Here is a 20716-nt window from a genome sequence, read left to right on the forward strand (position 1 = left end):
TATAGAACTTGTGTGTGCCCAGCCAAATCGGAGATTATCCCCTTAGTTCATATAATTCACAGTTAAGTGGTGGCTAAGGTCCTTCATGTGGACAGAAAAAAAATTTTTTTTTTTCTCCTTCCTACAAGCTCACTGAGTGACTAATCTCTTATAAGAGCCACTGCCTAGTATTCTTAGAGACAAGAGCTATTCCATCTGATCTTTTGAAGCAGTATTTCTCACTTTTCAATGTGTACATAAATCCCCCAGGGGTGTTGTTATAATGCAGGTGTATGTCTGGGGTGGGATGCAAGATTCTGCATTTTTACTAAGACTTCCCAATTTTGAGCCTTTTATTTTCATTCATTTCTAGAAGTTTTGATTGTGGCATTCTTGAAAATGTCTGTTTTATCTTTAGAGTCCATTGGCAAGTCAGATTAATTTAGCAATTTTTTTCCTCTGCACTTAGTAGGCATTTCTCCACTGTCTTCTGTCACTGGATAATGTGCTAGTTAGTACTTTGGCACAGTTTCTCCATTTAACTTTTGTTTGGTTGAATTTAATTGTCAAATTCTTTCCCATTGGTAGAGCTTGTGGTAGCTCTATTACCTGAATCCTGTCATGTTGGAGAATGCCTGCTACCTTTGTATTTGAATGGCAAATTGACTGTGGGTATTCTCCTTGCATCTGGGCTTCCCGGGTGGCTCAGTGGTAAAGAATCTGCCTACCAGTCAAGAGACATGGGTTTGATCCTAGGGTCAGGAAGATCCCTTGGAGAAGGAAGTGGCAACGCACTCCAGTTTCTTGCCTGGGAAATCCCAAGGACAGAGGAGCCTGGCAGGCTACAAGTCCATGGGGTCTCGAAAGAGTTGAACACGACTTAGCTATTAAACAACAACAAAATTTCCTTGGGTCATTTTTCTCTTAAACCTTGTACGCACTGATTCATCCTTTCCTGGATCTGAATCCTGCTGTGAAGTAGTTCGAAGTTTCTCATTTTTTACTTCACTCTCTTTTGCATGTGACATGCTTCTTTCTTGATTGGATGTTTGAAGAATTTTTTTTCTTAATATTTGAAATTCAGTTATTAGACCAGGATTGTATTTCAATATCAGTAATTCAGCATTTCTTAAAGCACAGAAGTTGCTCTCTGTTCTCAGAGAAATTTTCTTCTGTCATATATTTGAATTGCTTTTCTGTTCCATTTGGGTTTTTGCTGCCGAGAAACCTGTTTTGTTTATGTTGGATCTTTTTACAATGTTTATGTTTCTTCAATTGCTTTAAGCTGTTTTTATTTTGCTTTTTATTTACTGTGATTATCTCGTTTGTCTCTTGTATCATCATTTCAACTTTCAGCTAGTTATAGTCCATTCTTTATGGACTGACCCAATAAATTAGCTCTCTACAGGTATTCTTTTTTTGGGTAATTTTTACTTTGATGTAATTTAAACTTAGAGAATTGCAAGAATGTAAGAATAGTACAAGGAACTTCCATATACACTTCACCCATTTCATGACCTGTTTGTCTTTTACCTCGTTTGCACATATGTGCACGCGCGCGCACACACACACACACACACACACACACACACAAATACAACTCTTTTTCTGAACCATTTGAGGGAATGTTACAAGAATCATGACCCTTTTCCAAAAATATATTTTAGTGTATTTCCTACAAGCAACAGCTTTTTCTTGTGTAACCATAGTATAGTGATCAAAATCAAGAAATTAAACATCAATACATTGTAATTCTCAAACCTTCAGTACATATTTAATTTTTTAAAATTGTCTCAGTGATGTTCATTATAGCATGTTTTTTTTCTGGTGCAAGGTCCAATCCAGGAACAAGTTTGCTTTTCCTTTTTGATGTCTGACATGTTGCTATTTGATCTTTTAAATTAGTTTTATTCTTTTTAGAAATGTCATTCTTATTATTTATTCTGTAACCAAAGGATTTATGAGAGAATTTTCTTAGGGTCTTGATCTGTTATCTACCAGATTGCTCTTTCACTTAATCATTTTTTGTGTGAATTCTTGGATTCCAGTTTGTTTGCTGTCATTTCCTTGTGTCTTACTTGTTCACATGTGTTGTGAGTGGCTTTGCTCGTATCTTCTGTCTTTTCTGATATAGTGAGACTTCACTCTCCCTAAAATCTACTCTCTCTTCTCTACTTGGGTTGGACGTGTCCGTCTTCTCTATGGAGCTGCTGTTTGTGAGTTGGCCATTGACTCTTTTCTGTATCCCGCTGGCTCAAAGGCACAGGGGAGTGTAGATGAAGGACTGAGGAGTTCAGCTTCCTTTACTGGAGGATCTGGGCTCTCTTGTCTTTTTCTGGATTTTATTGAATGCCAAACTTCATTGGACCTGATTTCAAATGTGTTTTGTCTCTGTTGGGCCACCTGCGGGTATGCGATTGTCTTGCCTCTGCTAAGATATTATGGTGGATGTTCAGGGCTTAAAAATATTTTCAACATTTTCTCCTTGCTTTCCCCTTACCCACTTTTTTTCCCCAATTTCTTATGATACTGGGAAGACTTGTGAGCACCTTAGATGACTCTCCTTTTCCTATTACTAGTTTGTGTGCATACTGAGTGGGCAGGAGAAAGGGTGTGGACAGCAGTAGGCCCCCAGCTGGACCTTAATGAATCTTCTGTTTATTCCTTTGTTGTCCCTGACTTGTCAAGGTTTATTATGTGAATTTGTATCTCTTCCTTTCGTTCCACTTATGATTTTATTTTATTTTTTATTTTTTTCCCTTTCCTATTCATTTCATTAGGGATTGGAGAAGAAGAAATTGTGATTCACCTTTACCTATCATGCACTTGCCTTATCCCACATTACTAAAAATCAAATATAAATATGCTTGGAGGTAATTCTCATGTCAAATGTCATTTCTAGGGACTTCCCTGGAGGTTCAGTGGTTAAGACTTTGCCTTCCAATGCAGAGGGTAGAGGGCTCAATCCTGGTTGGGGAGCTAAGATCCCACATGCCTAGTGGCCAAAAAACAAAACAAAACCAGAAATGATATTGTAACAAATTTAATACAGACTTTAAAAAAAATGGGTCACATAAAAATACCTTTAAAAAATTAGTTCTAAAATGAAGCATATCAGATCTGAACTAGATCAAAAGGATAGTAATGCAATTTTTAATCAGAAGATGAAGGTTGTCTGATTTGGTAAATTGATCAATTTCATTATTTACAAATGAGATACTTTACGAACAGTAGTTTTGGGTTGTTTGTCTCTAACCTCTCAGCTTTTTTATTTTGTTTATCAGGTTTGTGCTTATGTGCTTCACCTTTTCCCTGTCACTCATTTCCTCATACACCCACACCAGTATTTTCACCAGAATACATAACTTTTCGTACATTAAAAACAAGTACACACTACATAGCCTGTGAACTACCAGAGCTTTCTGATGGGCCAGGAGCAGAATGTAATCACTTACACCCAGTCCACTGGGGAATGGCTGTCTTTCTCTTTGGGAAGATTGGCCTTGGATGAATGCACAGCTTTGGAGAAATTCACCTGGAGCTGAGGAAAGAGGAGGAGTGCACATCAGCCAAATCGTCCCAACAGTCAGGGAGGCGACAGCTGCGGTGGTGCAATCAGGCTTTATTCTGGAAAATTCATTGATTCTGCACAGACTTTTATATTCTGTTCAGCATCAGCGGGTAGAGAAATTCCATCCACACTCACTCGTGGTGAGTTCTGAAACAACTCTCAATGAAGTCTGGTCTCACACAGATACAGCTACACAACTGTCCTCATACAAATGTAAATGGGTGTGCATTTCCATGAAAGCTGCCTTTTTTGTAAGCAACATACCTTATGACTGATTTTATGTCAGCTCTAGGATACCTCCACTTCCTCCAAGTTCTAGGAAAAGAGCCCTGCCAAAGAGTCTGGGCAAGAGAAGACAGGAAATAATTACATTGAGTAGTGTTTCTCCTTCGACTCCAATTGCTGAGGCTGACAATAGAGTCATTTCAGAAGGAGATGGGGCCAGTGGGAGATGAGGATATGTGTGTGTGTGTGTGTGTGTGCGTGTGTGTGTGTGTGTGTGTGTGTGTGTGTGCAGGCTGAATCAGGAAACAAGGAGCCAGCAAAGCAGGGTGGTTGAGAGCCAGGCTCTAGGGCCAGGGGTTTGGCTCTGCAATGTGGAGCTACAAATTCCCAGCTTTGTGACAACGGACAAATTATTATACTTTCTTAATCTCTCTCTGTATCAGTTTCCATGTATGAAAGATGAGTATGATAATAGATCCTATCATAAATTGTTCAGTGATTGTATTTGAGTATATATTAAATACTAATTTTATAAAAATTTTGCACATACACACACACATGCACTTTAACATTGAAGTGCTTAGCACATAGTCTGTCCTGAAAACACTGTTAAATTATATAAGAAACCAGTGAACAGTGCTTTTGACGTACAGTAAGCTAAGGTGCTCTTGGCATGTCCAACTTTTAGTCAAAAACATAAAATCTGTTTCTATTCTAGAACCATGTTTTCTTCTGGGCCACTTTGAGAATTATGGTTAGCTCTAGTTCATGCCGTATAATTATTCCTCCACAAGTACCTTTGTAAATAACACTAAATTCTGCTTATGCTGTAGTCTCTCAGTCATGTCTGACCCTTTGTGACCCTTTGGACTGTAATCTACCAGGCTCCTCTGTCCATGGTATTCTCCAGGCAAGAGCACTGGAGTGGTTGCCATTTCCTCTTCCGGGGGACCTTCCAGACCCAGGTATCAAGCCCGTGTCTCCTGTGTCTTCTGCACTGCAGGTAGATTATTTACCACTGAGCCATTACCAAGGCATAATTTGGAAATATCAGAAGATTTGCATTATGAGAAAATATCAGTAATCAAATACAGTAAAGCATTCACCTCTTCAGTGGTTAAAAATTATTGTTTTGGGCCTTCTCTGGTGGTTCAGTGGCTAAGACTGCATTCCCAGTGCAGGGGGCACAGCTTCAGTCCTTGCTCAGGGAACTGAAATCCCACATGCCACACCATGCGGCCAAAAAGAAAAGTCTCATTTGTTTTAAACTCATTCTGACTTGTTGTTTGAGTTTTTGTGGTCCTTAAATTCCTTTGGCAATCCTATGCTTGTACGAGTCCACAGGTACTCAGCTGAGTAATTAAAGACAGAGAACTTTTTCTTAAATAAGAAAGAATAAAAATCTACCTGATACTAGCAGATGTAGCCTTACTAACTACAGTATGAAGTCAAATAGTGAGGCAGTGGTTTCCTGAGTAATTAGAAGGCTGACCATCAAGTAAGATATTAAACTGTAAAATGGCTAATCAGGATTATAGTTATCTAATTAACTTGATAACCCTTGTAAAGACAGTCAGGTGAAATTGAATTAGAATGGCATTTTTTTTTTTTTGCTATAAAGTATCTTGGAATTTCAGGAAAAAAAGTTGAGTGACACATAAAAGTGAAAGTCAACATATTAAAAAATTCTGATGTAGGAATATGAAGCCATTCAATAAGTCGTAATAATCACTGTTTGTTCTTATATGAGCTGTTGCTCCATTTGATCTTCATCGCTATCCTGTTGGTAGATGGGTGAGGAAGTGGTGCTACTTTTGGTCTCCCCTGTGTGGCTGCAGAAACTGAGACTCTGGATGGTGCAGTGACTGCCTCCCCTGGGTGCCCAGGGGCACCCACGCACAAACCCAGGCAGGCCTGCCCCACGTGCCTCTGTCCGATCACCAGAACCGTGTGCCACTTAAATAATTTGAGATCCTTCCTTCAGATCACTATTGTGATCACTTGAGAGGGAGAAGGTGTTGGGCAGAGTGAAGGCAAAGGAAAGACGGGTTGAAGGATAAATGAGGCAAGACAGCGGAGGAGGGGAAACAGGCTGGTGGGTTGGGCTGGGTGGGCTCGCAGGTTACTGCGGGAGGGTCCTGATGGTCATATCTCCCGAATATCGGGATGTCTTTTGTATGTGTATCTAGTCCTTTAGAAGTGGTGTTTGTTTTTGTTGGTGGTGGTGAATTATTTACTGGGAAATTGCCTATATGCTTTGTTTCTGTTCCTTGAAAGGGGTTAACCTGTCATTTGGTCCTTCCTTTCCTCTTTACTTCATTTATTTATTCATATGTGTTTATTTCCCTGTAGAATAAAGTTTTATGTATGTGTTTTAAGTGACCTGAGTTTTAGAAATATACTGTGGAACTTTGTATATAGTCGATTTTCCCTCTTTGCCATTCTTTATTATTGCATTTAAGAGATTCTTCAGTGATCAAAGAACATACACATATCCCATTTATTCCAGGGAGAGGAAAGGTTTAACTTCAATCCACTCTCAACAATCAGCTGATTTGAAGGTTATAAAGTAAAATCTCCAATGGAAATATTAATGCAATCTTCCCTGGTCCCATATGAGAAAAATCAGAACACTTCGGTTTTTGTATGGTTGACCTTTTAGGTTTTAACAGTAGGGTTTTTGTTAAAGTTTTATTTTTTTCTGCCTTGAAAGTCAAGTGATGTCACCTCTGCTCCTGTTAACCGAAATTAAATAACTACTCCTATTAATTCTGAAATAAAATTTTGAGACTGAATGATTATGCAAAAATAGTCCCATTCTGTTTGTACAATTTGAATTAGCTCAGTATTCATTCAGTTAGGACTTGAAAGACTAACAGAGAGACTTGAAAGACTAACCTCTCCTGGTGGGATTCCTTAGATCTAAGCATCACCATTGGGTTAGCACTGTGGTTCTACCAATTCCAAATCCTGAGCTGACTACTTTCCCATGGGTAACATTCTCTTTCATGGGGTATGTAAAGGGACCTTGTATACCTGTTTTCTTTCACCTTGTGGAGAGGGGGGGACACCTCCTTGTAGAGAAGATAATAGCCCAATGCTAAATAATTAGATTCTGGAACATAGTGATTTATGATTGTGGTGAGCTGAAAGAGCTTACGTTGAGTTCCAGTTCTTCTACTTGTAGTTGTGTGAACAAGTTATCAGTCCCTAGTGGGCCCTCAATTTCCTAATCTCCAATAAGTGGGGATGGGACAAAAATTTTCACTAAGGAATCTTGTTTTTCTCAGAAGTAATTTTATAGAGAATTCCCAAACATAAATGAGACCAATGAAAGCTGTCTTGCTTGCTTTGGGGTAATGGGAGCAGAAGCTTTAACCCTCAGCCTGCCGGATTTCTCCACATATTGTCATTGTGAATGCTCTGAACTTCTAAGGGCACTTACAGTTGTAAATGTATTGATGTCTATCTTCAGTTCAGTCGCTCAGTCATGTCCGACTCTTTGAGACTCCACAGACTGCAGCATGCCAGGCCTCTCTGTTCATCGCCAACTCCCAGGGTTTACTCAAACTCATGTCCATTGAGTTGGTGATGCCATCCAACCATCTCATCCTATGTGGTCCCCTTCTCCTCCTGCCTTCAGTCTTTCCCAGCATCAGGGTCTTTTCAAATGAGTCAACTCTTCGCATCAGGTGGCCAAAGTATTGGAGTTTCAGCTTCAGCATCAGTCCTTCCAGTGAATATTCAGGACTGATTTCATTTAGGATTGACTGGTTGGATCTCCTTGCAGTCCAAGGGACTCTCAAGAGTCTTCTCCAACACCACAGTTCAAAAGCAACAAATCTTCGGTGCTCAGCTTTCTTTATAGTCCAACTCTCGCATCCATATATGACTACAGGAAAAACCATAGCTTTGACTAGATGGGCCGTTTTTGGCAAAGTAAGGTCTCTGCTTTTTAATATGTTGTCTAGGTTGGTCGTAACTTTTCTTCCAAGGAGTAAGCGTCTTTTTATTTCATGGCTGTAGCCACCATCTGCAGTGATTTTGGAGCCCAAGAAAATAAAGTCTGTCACTGTTCCCACTGTTTCCCTATCTATTTGCCATGAAGTGATGGGATCAGATGCCATGATCTTAGTTATCTTGCAGGAGGGATATTCTAAGTTCATTTTTGTAGGGGAATCTCTGCTTGCTCACAAACTTCAAGTTAATACTACCCACCCCCAACTATCTTCAGTCAGGGGTTTAATACATGCAGTCTGGTGCTTCGTCCTTCTGATCCTGTCACTTTCATTAAAGTGAAGGGAGGAATGCATGCTAAGTTGCTTCAATCATGTCCTACTCTTTGAGACCCTGCGGACGGTAGCCCGCCAGACTCTTCTGTCCAAAGGTTTCTCCAGGCAAGAATACTGGAATGGGTTGCCATGCCCTCCTCTAGGAGATCTTCCCCACCCTGGGATCGAACTCCCCTCTCTTACATCTCCTGCATTGGCAGGCAGGTTCTTCACCACTTGCACTATCTGGGTAAGCCCAGGAATAGCAGCCAGTAATTTTAATAGTTTTAAAAGTCACCATACATAGCATAACCTCTTGTGGGAGTTAGATGGCTCTGACAACATTATGTCTAATTACATAGTAATCATATTTACTTCTATACTTGATATTTTGGTAGTTCATGTAAGAAGGTATTGCTTACACTTTTGATATTGAACTTGCACTATTTGTCCTTACTCAGACTGAATCAGGAGAAGGCAATGGCACCCCACTCTAGTACTCTTGCCTGGAAAATCCCATGGATGGAGGAGCCTGGTAGGCTGCGGTCCATGGGGTCACTAAGAGTCAGACACGACTGAGCGTCTTCCCTTTCACTTTTCACTTTCATGCATTGGAGAAGGAAATGGCAACCCACTCCTGTGTTCTTGCCTGGAGAATCCCAGGGACGGGGGAGCCTGGTGGGCTGCCGTCTATGGGGTCGCACAGAGTTGGACATGACTAAGGGACTTAGCAGCAGCAGCAGCAGCAGGCTGAATCACAGGCCAACTTCAGGAAAAAGAAGATGATTTAAGGCTTTTCCCCTTTCACATACACATGGTTATTATCTACCCAAATAAAGCAAGCCAGTCTAAAAGAAAGAGTAGCTTTTCCAAAACTAACCTTTGCCTCAGATTGTGTGGGGGCAAACCTTTTATTTCTTAGAAGACAAAAAGATATAATAAAGTGTTTAACATTCAGGCAAGTTGAGGAGTTGCACAATATCGTAAGTTTAAAAAAGATTGCTTGTATTTCCTTGGAACTTTGTAAAATTTCAGAGCATTTGGCACTTAAGTTTAGTGTATGTTAAAAATCAATGTGGCTAGGCAAAATAAGTCAGACTGCTGTTTAGTTGCTAAGTCGTATCCAACTCTTTGGGACCACATGTACTGTAGCCCACCAGGCTCCTCTGTCCATGGAATTTTCCAGGCAAGAATACTGGAGTGTGTTGTCATTTCCTACTACAGGGATTGAACCCCAGTCTCTTGCATCTCCTGCATTGCAGGCAAATTCTTTACCACTGAGCTACCTGTGAAGCCCCTATCCTTGTACTGCTTAAAGTTTACTGAGTAAGCTTTCGGCACCATATGCTCTGTATTTGTTTCTTGAATTTATGTGTTGACAATGCATGAAATAAAATATTTCAGATCCTTCAGAAAAACTTTACAGCCTAACCTCAGAAGAGTTACCAGCCTTCAACAACCATTTGCTGAATACAAGTCAGACCACCCTAGATTTCCTTAAGGCCTCAGGTGTGAGGGGTCTCTGTGGATTGGAGGAACAGAGGTAGGTTAAATATGCTGCTTACATGTACAAAGAGTGCATCGTAAAATTTTTGACAACCCCCAACTAGTTACCTTTACTACATAAATAAAGATTGTCCTCATGTGTGTATTTATATAGCTATTCTTTATAAAATGTTGAGGTGCTTTGCTAAGCTTTTATCAGGATTTAGTGAAAGGCTTATGAAGTTGTTGCTTTAGTGTGAAGAGATAATTCTCTGCTGCACGATATGTGTCAGGAAAATGAAAAGACATTTGGAATTTAATAATCCTTCAGCATTTCTTCTTATATTGAAAAACAGTTGCCTTACTTGTCTTCATTAAGTTACTGAATTTCAATACTTTGTATTCATAGACTCTTAGTCAACGTGAATAAAGTTTTTAGAATAGAGTATTGAGAAGTCTCCTTCTTGAAATCAAGTCTAGATTGTTAATGATATCATTTTAATCTATATGACTTCATTCTTCCCTTACACAGGATAAGAGCATTTAGAGATGGTGATCAGTTTATAAGGAACATTGGTAAAACTAATAAATCTTCAGAAAAGTAGTCTATCATGTCAAGGTGTTATGGTCATACAGAATTCCCTGAAAAAGGAAATGTGATTCTTCTAAACAGACTGAGAAAAAAGTAAAATAAAATCCCCTTGAATTGTAAATTCCTTTGATTTGTTGAAGTCTAATATTGTAGTAAAAAGGAATCAAGAGTTCATATTCTGTCTTTCTGAAGGAGAAAATCATTTATCTGTGGTTCAAGGAGTTTTCCATTTCTAACACCACTTAAATTTTTTTTTAAAAAGGGATCAGTGTAAAGTTGCTAGTTTTTTCCCTAAAGATAAACCAAAGTAACTAAACCAACTTCATAAAATGAAGGATATTTAGGACTAAATATAAGGGAATTATATTAATAGAATAAAGCACAGTTCTTTAAAATTAAAAATTTCATGAAAAAGTTATTACCTTGTCCTTCTTTTCTCTGTTTAGGCCAGTGAAAAGTTCTTTTGTTTTTGTTTTTAATCACATTTAAGATCTGAACTGGACCACAGACAAGAGTTTACGAAATGCTGGTTTAGCCTGTTTGGGGCATAAATTCCAAAGAAGAGTTCTATCCATCACAGGGTGAAATATTTTATATTATTTAGTAGTGTACATGGGTTGAAATTTTTAATAACTTGGACCAAAATATCTGAAGTATGCGGACTCCTCTCTGTGCCCCCATACTACTTCTGACTCCAAGCCTCAGACAGCAACACACTAGAGTTTCCATGAGTTCCTTTTCACCATAAGATGCAAGAAAATAAAAGAACTACATAATTGCTGTCATTAATTTTGGCTTTGGCATATCTAGACTGGCTATTCACATGGTCCTAATTTACTGTACACAAAAGAAGTGATTTATCTGGCAGCCTATGCATTGGGATTCTGTTAAACCACCAACGTAATGATGAATGTTCTTAACAAGAACCTGGAGGCTCTGCAAGTTTCTGAAGTACCTTCTAAAGTATCATCAATGAAAGATGCAACCAGAGACCATAAAATCTTCTCTCCTTGGTTCCACTGTGGCTTTATCTCTTGAGAGGGAGAATGATGAGAATCACGGAGGCTTGGTTTATTGGGCACATTGAGAATTATGGTCTCAGCCCATGGAAATAGCCCCCTCATGTCTCCCTGCCTCCAATAACTTCAGTGTGTGTAGTATTGATCAGAAGATAAATGAAGAGTTGAAACCTGGTTCTGTATATTGTGTATTGACATTTTAATGCATTTTCAGCTCTTCTGAAAAGGATACTGGAATCCAGTCTTTGCTGACAGTTTCTGAAAGCAGTACGGACGAAGAGGAAGAAGATTTTCTTGACAAGCAACATGTCATTACACTCCCGTGGTCAAAGAGTACCTAGTAATCATTCATTACTTTTTCCATTTTGTACCCAGAGTAAAGCAAACCTGAAAAAAGTTATCAAGTGATTACCTGTCCGGGTGATAGAGAGTTTTGATTATTGTCTCTAATATTTCAAGGTTTACAGACTAATAAAAATTAGTGATATTATAAGTTTAAGGGCTTTTTCTTCCAAATTGCACATTATATTAGAAACATTCAATGAAATTTTAAAAATAAGTTATAACTGTGTCTCTAAGAACTTATCAGAAGGTAGTACATGATTATCTTTTTAAAATTAATTTATTTTTATTGAAGTATAGTTGATGTACAATATTATATGTTAGTACATGCTTATCTTTAAAGTTATATTTAATTGTTAAATTATATTTTAAATAATTATATCACCAATGTACATTTGATGGCCTAGTTATACTTGGCAGTATCGCTGAGACTGGAATCCATTTTTTACTTTGTTTCATTTTTTTTTTTCTTGTTAGGGTTTTTGACATTTACAGGTGTTTTGGTAGCATCAAAAGTTGCTGCTAGAAAAGAAAAAGAGGACCTGAAATAAAATGAACATGATACTTGCCATTCTCTGTTATGGTAAAACACTGAAAATATCCCCTAATTATCTTATTTTGGGAGGGCCAGTGTGATAGTTCATTTTATGTAGCAACTTGGCCAGGCTAAAGTACTCAGATATTGGTCACTTTATTTTAGATCTTTCTATAAAGGTATTTTTCAGGTGAGATTAACATTTAAATCAACAGACTTTGAGTAAAGCAGATTACTGTCCATAGTAGACTGAGGTCCTCTAAGGAAGAGAGAATTCTGTCTTCAGACTGCCTTCAGGTGAAGCTAAAACATCAACCCTTCCCTGGTCCCAAGCCTAGCTGTCTGCCCTGTAGATTTTGAATTTGCTAGCCATCACAACTGGTTCTGTTCCTCTGGAGAAGTACAAACTGTGTTTCCCTGACTAGTACAAACACAGTCAGTATGGAGGATTGTTGTGATAGACTAAAAAAAAAACAAAAAACCAAAAACGACATTTCAACTGTTTGCTAGTCCTGAGTGGTAGTGGTCCCTGGGGTTGGTTTGTATTCAAGGTTTCACATAATTTTATAATACCAAGAGTTTCAAAAGGGACAGAAGATGAAAGGAGGATAGTTTTATGGATATCACTTTGCAATGTCTTCAGACAGTTTCTCCTTAAGGCATTTGTTGACTTACCAGAGAAACATCCCTACAGGTTGGCATAACCTTTATGCCATCACCACAGCATAGTCATATCTCAGGATTCAAACTCTTTTTAATCTGGGTAGTATTCTAAGATTATAAATTCTGAGATTCTGGGTAGACCCCATATAGACTTGATGGTTGCTTAGTGTAAATCTATCTTTGATACTTTTTTCATGGCATCAATAAATTGTGCTGGCATTCACACATCATCTACTTACAGGGTAGAAAAGGATGATAAAGAGATCTATCAGCATTTCTATGTCTTTTAGCATACAAATGCCGTTTATAAAAAGTGATTTACATAAGTGAACACAAAGTAATCAGGAAAGCCAATCATACTATCAGAGTATAATTTTTCAAAAGAAATAACTTGAAGAATGTGAGTCCTCAGTATTGTTATTGTTCTCTGAGCACTTCTTCCACCACAATCCCCAAGAGAGACAACAGTGAGTCACCCTTGAATCTATCATTTGTGTCAAAAGCCCTTGTGGTGTCTTACCCTGAGGCTGAATTTTAGTATCTGTAGTTAAAATGGGGATTTCCTCTTCATCTGTTCAGATAGGAAGAGCTGCTATTTTTCTTTTCAGCGTGTCTGCTCCGGTTTAAAGTTTCTCGGCTTTTCTTCTCCTCCTTTGCTCTAAGACATCTTCCTTTCCCTTTGGATGAAAAAGGAAATTGTTTCTCTGGGTGCAATTTATAAAACTCTTATTTTATTTTTTTCCTCAGATGAAATGGTAGGAGATGTTATCCTATTCTCATTAGGAAAGTAGGCCCACTTCTGTGTATTCTGTGTATTCAGTCATGGCTTGAATCTTTCATTAACTAGCTCAGAAGGAGACTTTATAATATTCTATTACTTTTTATAATTAAGAATTTTGAAGTAAAAATTAAGATGATAATTAGTTGTCATTGGTGCGTTTCTGGCCAGAATTTGAAATAAGGAATGAACCATTGACTTTGTCATTTGACTTCCAATATAACATTGAAATTAAACATGAGGGTCCTTTGGGGCAGAGCAGACCCCCTTCTGCCTTTATTTGCTTCCCATAACCATACATTTAGAAAAGTTCCTAATTCATTCATCATTAGTCTAATGAGGAAATAAAAAACTAAATAAGATTAGAACCTTTGCCTGAAGCAACTTCAGTGTGTTCTCTCATCTTGGAGATCAAGCTTAAAATAGTTGTTAAAGGCATGAGCCTAGTTCTCACTGTGGAATTGAGAGAGTAACAGACATTCTAGAAGAATCACAACCATATTCCCAATTCTAGAGTTAGTACAGTGTGCCTCTAGAAACTCCTGGACAAGCGATAACATGATTTTACATGCATATTAGGATTTCACAATTTATATTCAGACTTGCCTCTGGTGTACAGTCAGAGTAAATCCTGTAATTTTACAATTCTGGCCATACACATGATGGAAACAAAATTAAATTATAGTTGATAATTTAATATGTCTTTTGATACTTGTTGAAGTCATCCATATTTGGTGCACTCTGAATGTGTCACGCAATGCAGGCCAGTGGCACACCCCATGCTTAAGACCACCTCATTCTGTGTTTTATACAGGAGGGGCAAGGAAATTTTTTCTTGAACAGATGAAATACACAATGGCTCCATCTCTATAATAAGGCACTGAAATATTTAAAATAATGCCTTGATTCAGAAAAACCAGTTCTCTTTGTCCCTATGATTCAGTTGTTGGAAAGATCTTGAGCAAAGCTTATCTCATCTTGGCTTTGGGCACATGCCATTTTCTCATCTCCAAGGTCTCAAAACGTACCTTCTTAACAGACTCTTAACTTCTATCTAAATTAATTCCCATTATTCATTTTATTCCTTCTCATAGTGTCCTACTTTTTCCTCTGTAGCACTGATAATTTTTAATTTATTTGTGTGCATTTTTTAATGTATATCTCTCAACTAGATGATACAGTTCAACAGAGCATGGAGTTTACCTGTTTTGTTCACCACTCTTAAGTTTAGCCCCTGTCTTATGCCTGGCTGAGATTGAGTGGTCATTAGTAATGAATGAATGAAAGAAAGAAATAATGTACAGGATCCAATTGATAAGCTGTCTCAATCCCTAACTTTTCCCAAGGAGAGACAGCATAGTATATATAGTGGGAGAAACACAGCTTATCAGGTTACACTGCTTACTAGATGACAGATCACTTAGTTGAATGTGTTCCTTTCTGAATTGAAGGAAACGATACTGACTGGCTTGATTTAGCTCAAAAGATAGTGTGGGTATAAAATGTATTGAGTTCAGAAACCCTTTGGGAACTAGAAAGTGTTGTGCCATGCTTATTGTCATAATTTCTCATGTGTTTACCCTACGATCATTGAATATACAGAAAATTAATGGATGGATTAATTAGTGAATTTAGGGCCAAGTTGACATAAATGATCTATGAAAAATTACTCAGTATCAAAAATGAAGTCTGCATCAGTGAGTTGGACAATTAGATTGAATATTGTATAAAGCTGGCATTTATGTTGAAATCTTAATATCTAAATTAATTTAATTAAAAATATTTCTGAAACATTATTCTCTGTGTTTATAGATTTCTGCTATCATGTGTAAATTCAGAGTTTTTAAATATTAAAATTGCACTGGTACTTTATAAACACTGTGCATCATACTTCCAGAAAGGAGAAATTTTGAAAACATACTATTTATACCTCCCCAAATCTGTTTTTATAGAGCATTCTGTTTCATCATAATTTTCATCCCTGGTTATTTATTACTGGCCACATTTGCATGAAAACAATCTTTATTTCCTCAGAGTTCATCTGTGCCTGTAGTTTATCCCCCACCTAAAGTCATAATTCTTTGTTAGTGATACACTGATTGTTTGCTGGGTAAATGATTATGATGTTGCAAACAGGATTATGGCTTTAGCTGGGGAATAACCAGCAGGCATAGACGAGCTTTAAGGAAATAAAGATCCTCCTCTTTTAATGCAAATGTCTTTCATAGTTAAAGGAAAAGGAGAGAATGTTCTTAATGTTCTCCATGAGGTGACAGTTATGTTTAAAATGAAAAGATTTAATTGATTGATGGGATTATCTTCTGTTTCTTTTTTTCTTTTCAGATACATATACAGTACAATAACATTTATGGAAATGTAGGTGTGAAAGGGCTCTTTTTATGCCCTTATTTTTGCCAGAAGGAAGCAGTAGGTGAATTGTTTTCTATTCAGAAACAAATTCACATTAGTCTACATACAAATGCTTAGTAAAGTTTCTAGAAGGGAAGTGTATTTCATCCCTATTTATAATTAACTGAACCTTATATATTCTAAATAACTCTGAAAGAGATGTTTTAAAGTAAGTTTTGATATAATTTCACATTATTTAGGTAACTGTCATACTTTTATCAGATAAGGTTCTGTCCTTGTTTATTCAAACGATCAGAGTTCTTTGATAGCTTCTATACTTAAAAAATGAAAGTTGCAAGTGGAAACATGAGACAGACAGATGCACATTTTAGTTTTCAGAAGTAATCATCACATTTACTTTCTCCTCTGACCTCCTATGCCATAGCTCTGGAAGAATATCTTGTAAGGTAGACTACTTAATCTGTTAGGATTTTGTTTAACTTTATATTACAGGAAACATCAAAGAACAGTGGAATAACATGGTATTTACTTCCTTGTATGTAAAGTCTGGGATTAGGCAGTCAAGAGTTCATCAGGAAGCTACATCTCACTGTGTTGCTTCTATCCTGAAGGTCCCCTGATCCTCAGTTCAGTCAGTCACTCAGTCATGTCTGACTCTTTGCAACCCCATGAATCGCATCATGTCAGGCCTCCCTGTCCATCACCAACTACCGGAGGCCACTCAAACTCATGTCCATCTAGTCGGTGATGCCATCCAGCCATATCATCCTCTGTCGTCCCCTTCTCCTCCTGCCCCTAATCCCTCCCAGCATCAGGGTCTTTTCCAATGAGTCAACTCTTCGCATGAGGTGGCCAAAGTATTGGAGTTTCAGCTTCAACAATAGTCCTTCCAATGAACACCCAGGACTGATCTCCTTTAGGATGGACTGGTTGGATCTCCTTGCAGTCCAAGGGACTCTCAAGAGTCTTCTCCAACACCACAGTTCAAAAGTATCAATTCTTTGGCACTCAGCTTTCTTCACAGTCCAACTCTCACATCCATACATGACCACTGGAAAAACCATAGCCTTGACCAGACAGACCTTTGTTGGCAAAGTAGTGTTTCTGATTTTTAATATGCTATCTAGGTTGGTCATAACTTTCCTGCCAAGGAGTAAGCGTCTTTTAATTTCATGGCTGCAGTCACCATCTGCAGTGATTTTGGAGCCCCCCAAAATAAAGTCTGACACTGTTTCCACTGTCTCCCCATCTATTTCCCATAAGGTGATGGGACCAGATGCCATGATCTTAGTTTTCTGAATGTTAAGCTTTAAGCCAACTTTTTCACTCTCCTCTTTCACTTTCATCAAGAGGCTTTTTAGTTCCTCTTCACTTTCTGCCCTAAGGGTGGTGTCATCTGCACATCTGAGGTTATTGATATTTCTCCCGGCAATCTTGATTCCAGCTTGTGCTTCTTCCAGCCCAGCGTTTCTCATGATGTACTCTGCATATAAGTTAAATAAGCAGGGTGACAATATACAGTCTTGACGTACTCCTTTTCCTGTTTGGAACCAGTCTGCTGTTCCATGTCCAGTTCTAACTGTTGCTTCCTGACCTGCATACAGGTTTCTCAAGAGGCAGATCAGGTGTTCTGGTATTCCCATCTCTTTCAGAATTTTCCACAGTTTATTGTGATCCAGACAGTCGAAGGCTTTGGCATAGTCAATAAAGCAGAAATGGATGTTTTTCTGGAATTCTCTTAGTTTTTTGATGATCCAGAGGATGTTGGCAATTTGATCTCTGGTTCCTCTGCCTTTTCTAAAACCAGCTTTAACATCAGGAAGTTCATGGTTCACAGATTGCTGAAGCCTGGCTTGGAGAATTTTGAGCATTACTTTACTAGCTTGTGAGATGAGTGGAATTGTGTGGTAGTTTGAGCATTCTTTGGCATTGCCTTTCTTTGGGATTGGATTGAAAACACCTTTTCCAGTCCTGTGGCCACTGCTGAATTTTCCAGATTTGCTGACATATTGAGTGCAGCACTTTCACAGCATCATCTTTCCGGATTGAAATAGCTCAACTGGAACTCCATCACCTCCACTAGCTTTGTTTGTAGTGATGCTTTCTAAGGCTTACTTGACTTCACATTCCAGGATGTCTGGCTCTAGGTGAGTGATCACACCATCATGATTATCTGGGTCGTGAAGATCTTTTTTGTACAGTTCTTCTATGTATTCTTGCCACAGGGATGGCAATTTTTAGCCATCACCAGCTGAGTTTGAGGCAACTAGAAGTAGGGCAGTGGGGAGAGCAAGATAGGCACTTCCTAAATGAGGCAGCTTCCTTGAAACTAGTCTCTCTGGAAATCTCACACAATACTTCTGCTTATATCTCATTGGCCAGAACTTAGCCACGTCTAGATGCAAGGGAGCTTAGAAATGTAGCTGCTTAAATGGTTGTGTTGCTGCTCAGAATAAAGCTGGGGCCGTGTCACTGGGGAAGATGGGGAGAGCAGATACTGAGGCAACTGGCCTCTCTGTCACAGAATGCTATTCTCATCCTTGATCCACAGACCCATGTGCTCAGAATATATGTATTTTGACATTAATGTGATTTGAAAATACATGGTAGAAACCAACCTTTTGAAATTTAAATCACTCAAATTTAAGAGACACAGACTTAAATCATTCAATTTCTTATAGAAACCGTACTTCTTTTTTTAGTCTGAAAGACCTACTGGAGTTACACAAACAGAGACGTCATCATTATTCAGCTTCAAGTTTTCACCTTAGGACTTCTTGAAACACATCCTACATCTCTTTAAAGTTCAGTCTTTGGGCTGGTGCCCAAATCCAATCTGCTTTGGCAAAGACTCAGTGCACTGTTAAAAACACTGTGATAGGAAATATTTGTCTCAAATGAATGTTCCAGTAGTAGGCTATTTTGAAACCTATGATGGAAATTTTCATAAGAATACACAGAGAACAAATATAAAATAATTGCTTCTTATAGGATTGTTGAATATTTGTACAGTGGAGCCAGAGATTACAGATGGTCTCAGAGATAAAGCCCCAAGGTTGTGTTCCTATAGGGCACTGCTGAAATCCTTTAGAGTACATACAAAATGAGAGATTAATTGCTTTCAAACTGAGTTCTGGGGACTCTTAGTGTTTCTTGATCTGGTCGGGGAGTATAAGTGGGATTGAGTTGCCCAACAAAAACATATGTAGTTGGATATGTTTTATATGAAGGGGTTCTTTGTAAGACTGAAGAAAGAATTCTGTGAGAAAATTTAGAGATCATTTGTCTAGTGTTTGGGAAGATCTCTGAACGCCCTTTTGTTAGGGGAAGCACGCTGATTGAAACCGCCCACCCTGGCCAGGCGCCAATAGTAACCATTTGCATGAGTTGTTTTACAACAAGAGATCCTGGTAAGGAACAGGGAACTAATAGGCCTCCACCAACCAGAAGAGTTCGGGAAAGGTCAAAAGGAGACACCACCTGTCCGACCACCACCCAGAATCCTTTTCTCTGGCATCCATCTTGGCTGAACAAGGCGTGCACCACCAGGAAGGACTCTGAGTCAGAATGATTGGCTAAAGACAACCTGGAAACTAATCCCATCACCATAAAACCCGAAACTACAAGCCATGTGACAGAGCAGTTCTCCTGGGTTCCCTTACCCTTCTGCTCTCCACCTGGGTGCCCTTTCCCAATAAAATCTCTTGCTTTGTCAGCACATGTGTCTCCTGGGACAATTCATTTCCGAGTGTTAGACAACAGCCCAGTTTTGGGCCCTGGAAGCGGTCCCCCTTCCTGCAACACTTTCAGGCTGGTATTCTGAGATTTATGTTGTCACAGAATATTAGATGTTGTTAAGATACATGACTGGATTTATATGTCTTTGGTTTAAGACTAGACTCTAGAGAACTATGGAGGGAAGACAGTTTCTCCTGCTCAATTTATTGGAAGGTATTCAAACATTGGAGAAGGAAATGGCAACCCACTCCAATATTCTTGCCTGGAGAATTCCATGGACAGAGGATCCTGGTAGACTCCAGTCTGTGGGGTCGCCAAAGAGTCAGACACAACTTAGTGACTAAACAACAATCCAAACATTATCCAACTTTAGTCAGTTGCCTGTATTGCTAACTGACTTCTAGTTAAAATTTTTTTCTTCACATATAAAAGCCCACTTTTTTAATGAGCTTATTTTGTGGGCTTATTTTAATAAGAAGTGGAATTGTGTGGAAATCCAAGAACAGGAACTATAGAAGAGTTGACCTCACAGGGATTTAGACTTGGCCTTGAGATAGTTCTCTCTCCAGATGGTTGTGGACACTCATGGGTCCCTGATTTGAGGCCGTGGTGGGTAATGGGGCACACATTAGCTCTGTTTCTCCTTACTGGAATGGTCCAGTTTATATTTTCAAATAAGGTAATGTGATTGCCTAAGGAGGGCCCTGGGCTGGGTCAGGCTCAAACAATTGTTTCCAGACCATGGAGAGGAAGTGGAGAAAGGGAAGGATAACTTGTTATAAAATATGATCTCTGCACTCAACAGGCCCAGGGCAATGATTTAAGGCTGTTTTGAAAAGTGAAGTGAGTCTGATAACCACAGTCCTCTCTGAAAGGCCCTCAGGGAAGGAATGCAAAGTCAAAGAGAGGAGGTTTGTAGGACAGTTATAAAAATATTGGAGTGGGTGTGAGGAGAGGGACAGTGAAGGGGAGGGAATGGGGGGCTGGTGGCAGGTCAGGATCACCCTGAGGTATAGGAACAGGGCAGGTGGTCCTTGTCTCAGACAGCAGCAACCTGCCATTCAGGGGCTCTTCCTAGACCTCCTCCAGGTCACGTTCCCAAACATGACTGGAGTATAAATATTACTCTATTCTCAAAGAGCCATTGC

The 20716-nt window shown here is 38.8% G+C and overlaps 1 protein-coding gene across 2 annotated transcripts in view; it reads left to right on the plus strand.

The window, feature by feature from the left end:
* Positions 1-11592, plus strand: part of ZBBX (zinc finger B-box domain containing) — a 110128-nt gene extending 98536 nt beyond the window's left edge. For both annotated transcript variants that reach the window (XM_043474142.1, XM_043474143.1), the window contains 2 exons: positions 9451-9589; positions 11357-11592. In XM_043474142.1, the coding sequence (XP_043330077.1) occupies positions 9451-9589; positions 11357-11483 (266 nt within the window). In that variant the 3' untranslated portion in view covers positions 11484-11592. The remainder of the gene's footprint in view (positions 1-9450; positions 9590-11356) is intronic.
* Positions 11593-20716: the final 9124 nt, after the last annotated feature.

The sequence above is a fragment of the Cervus canadensis genome, chromosome 7 (genome assembly GCF_019320065.1).
Source record: "Cervus canadensis isolate Bull #8, Minnesota chromosome 7, ASM1932006v1, whole genome shotgun sequence".
Taxonomy (NCBI): domain Eukaryota; kingdom Metazoa; phylum Chordata; class Mammalia; order Artiodactyla; family Cervidae; genus Cervus; species Cervus canadensis.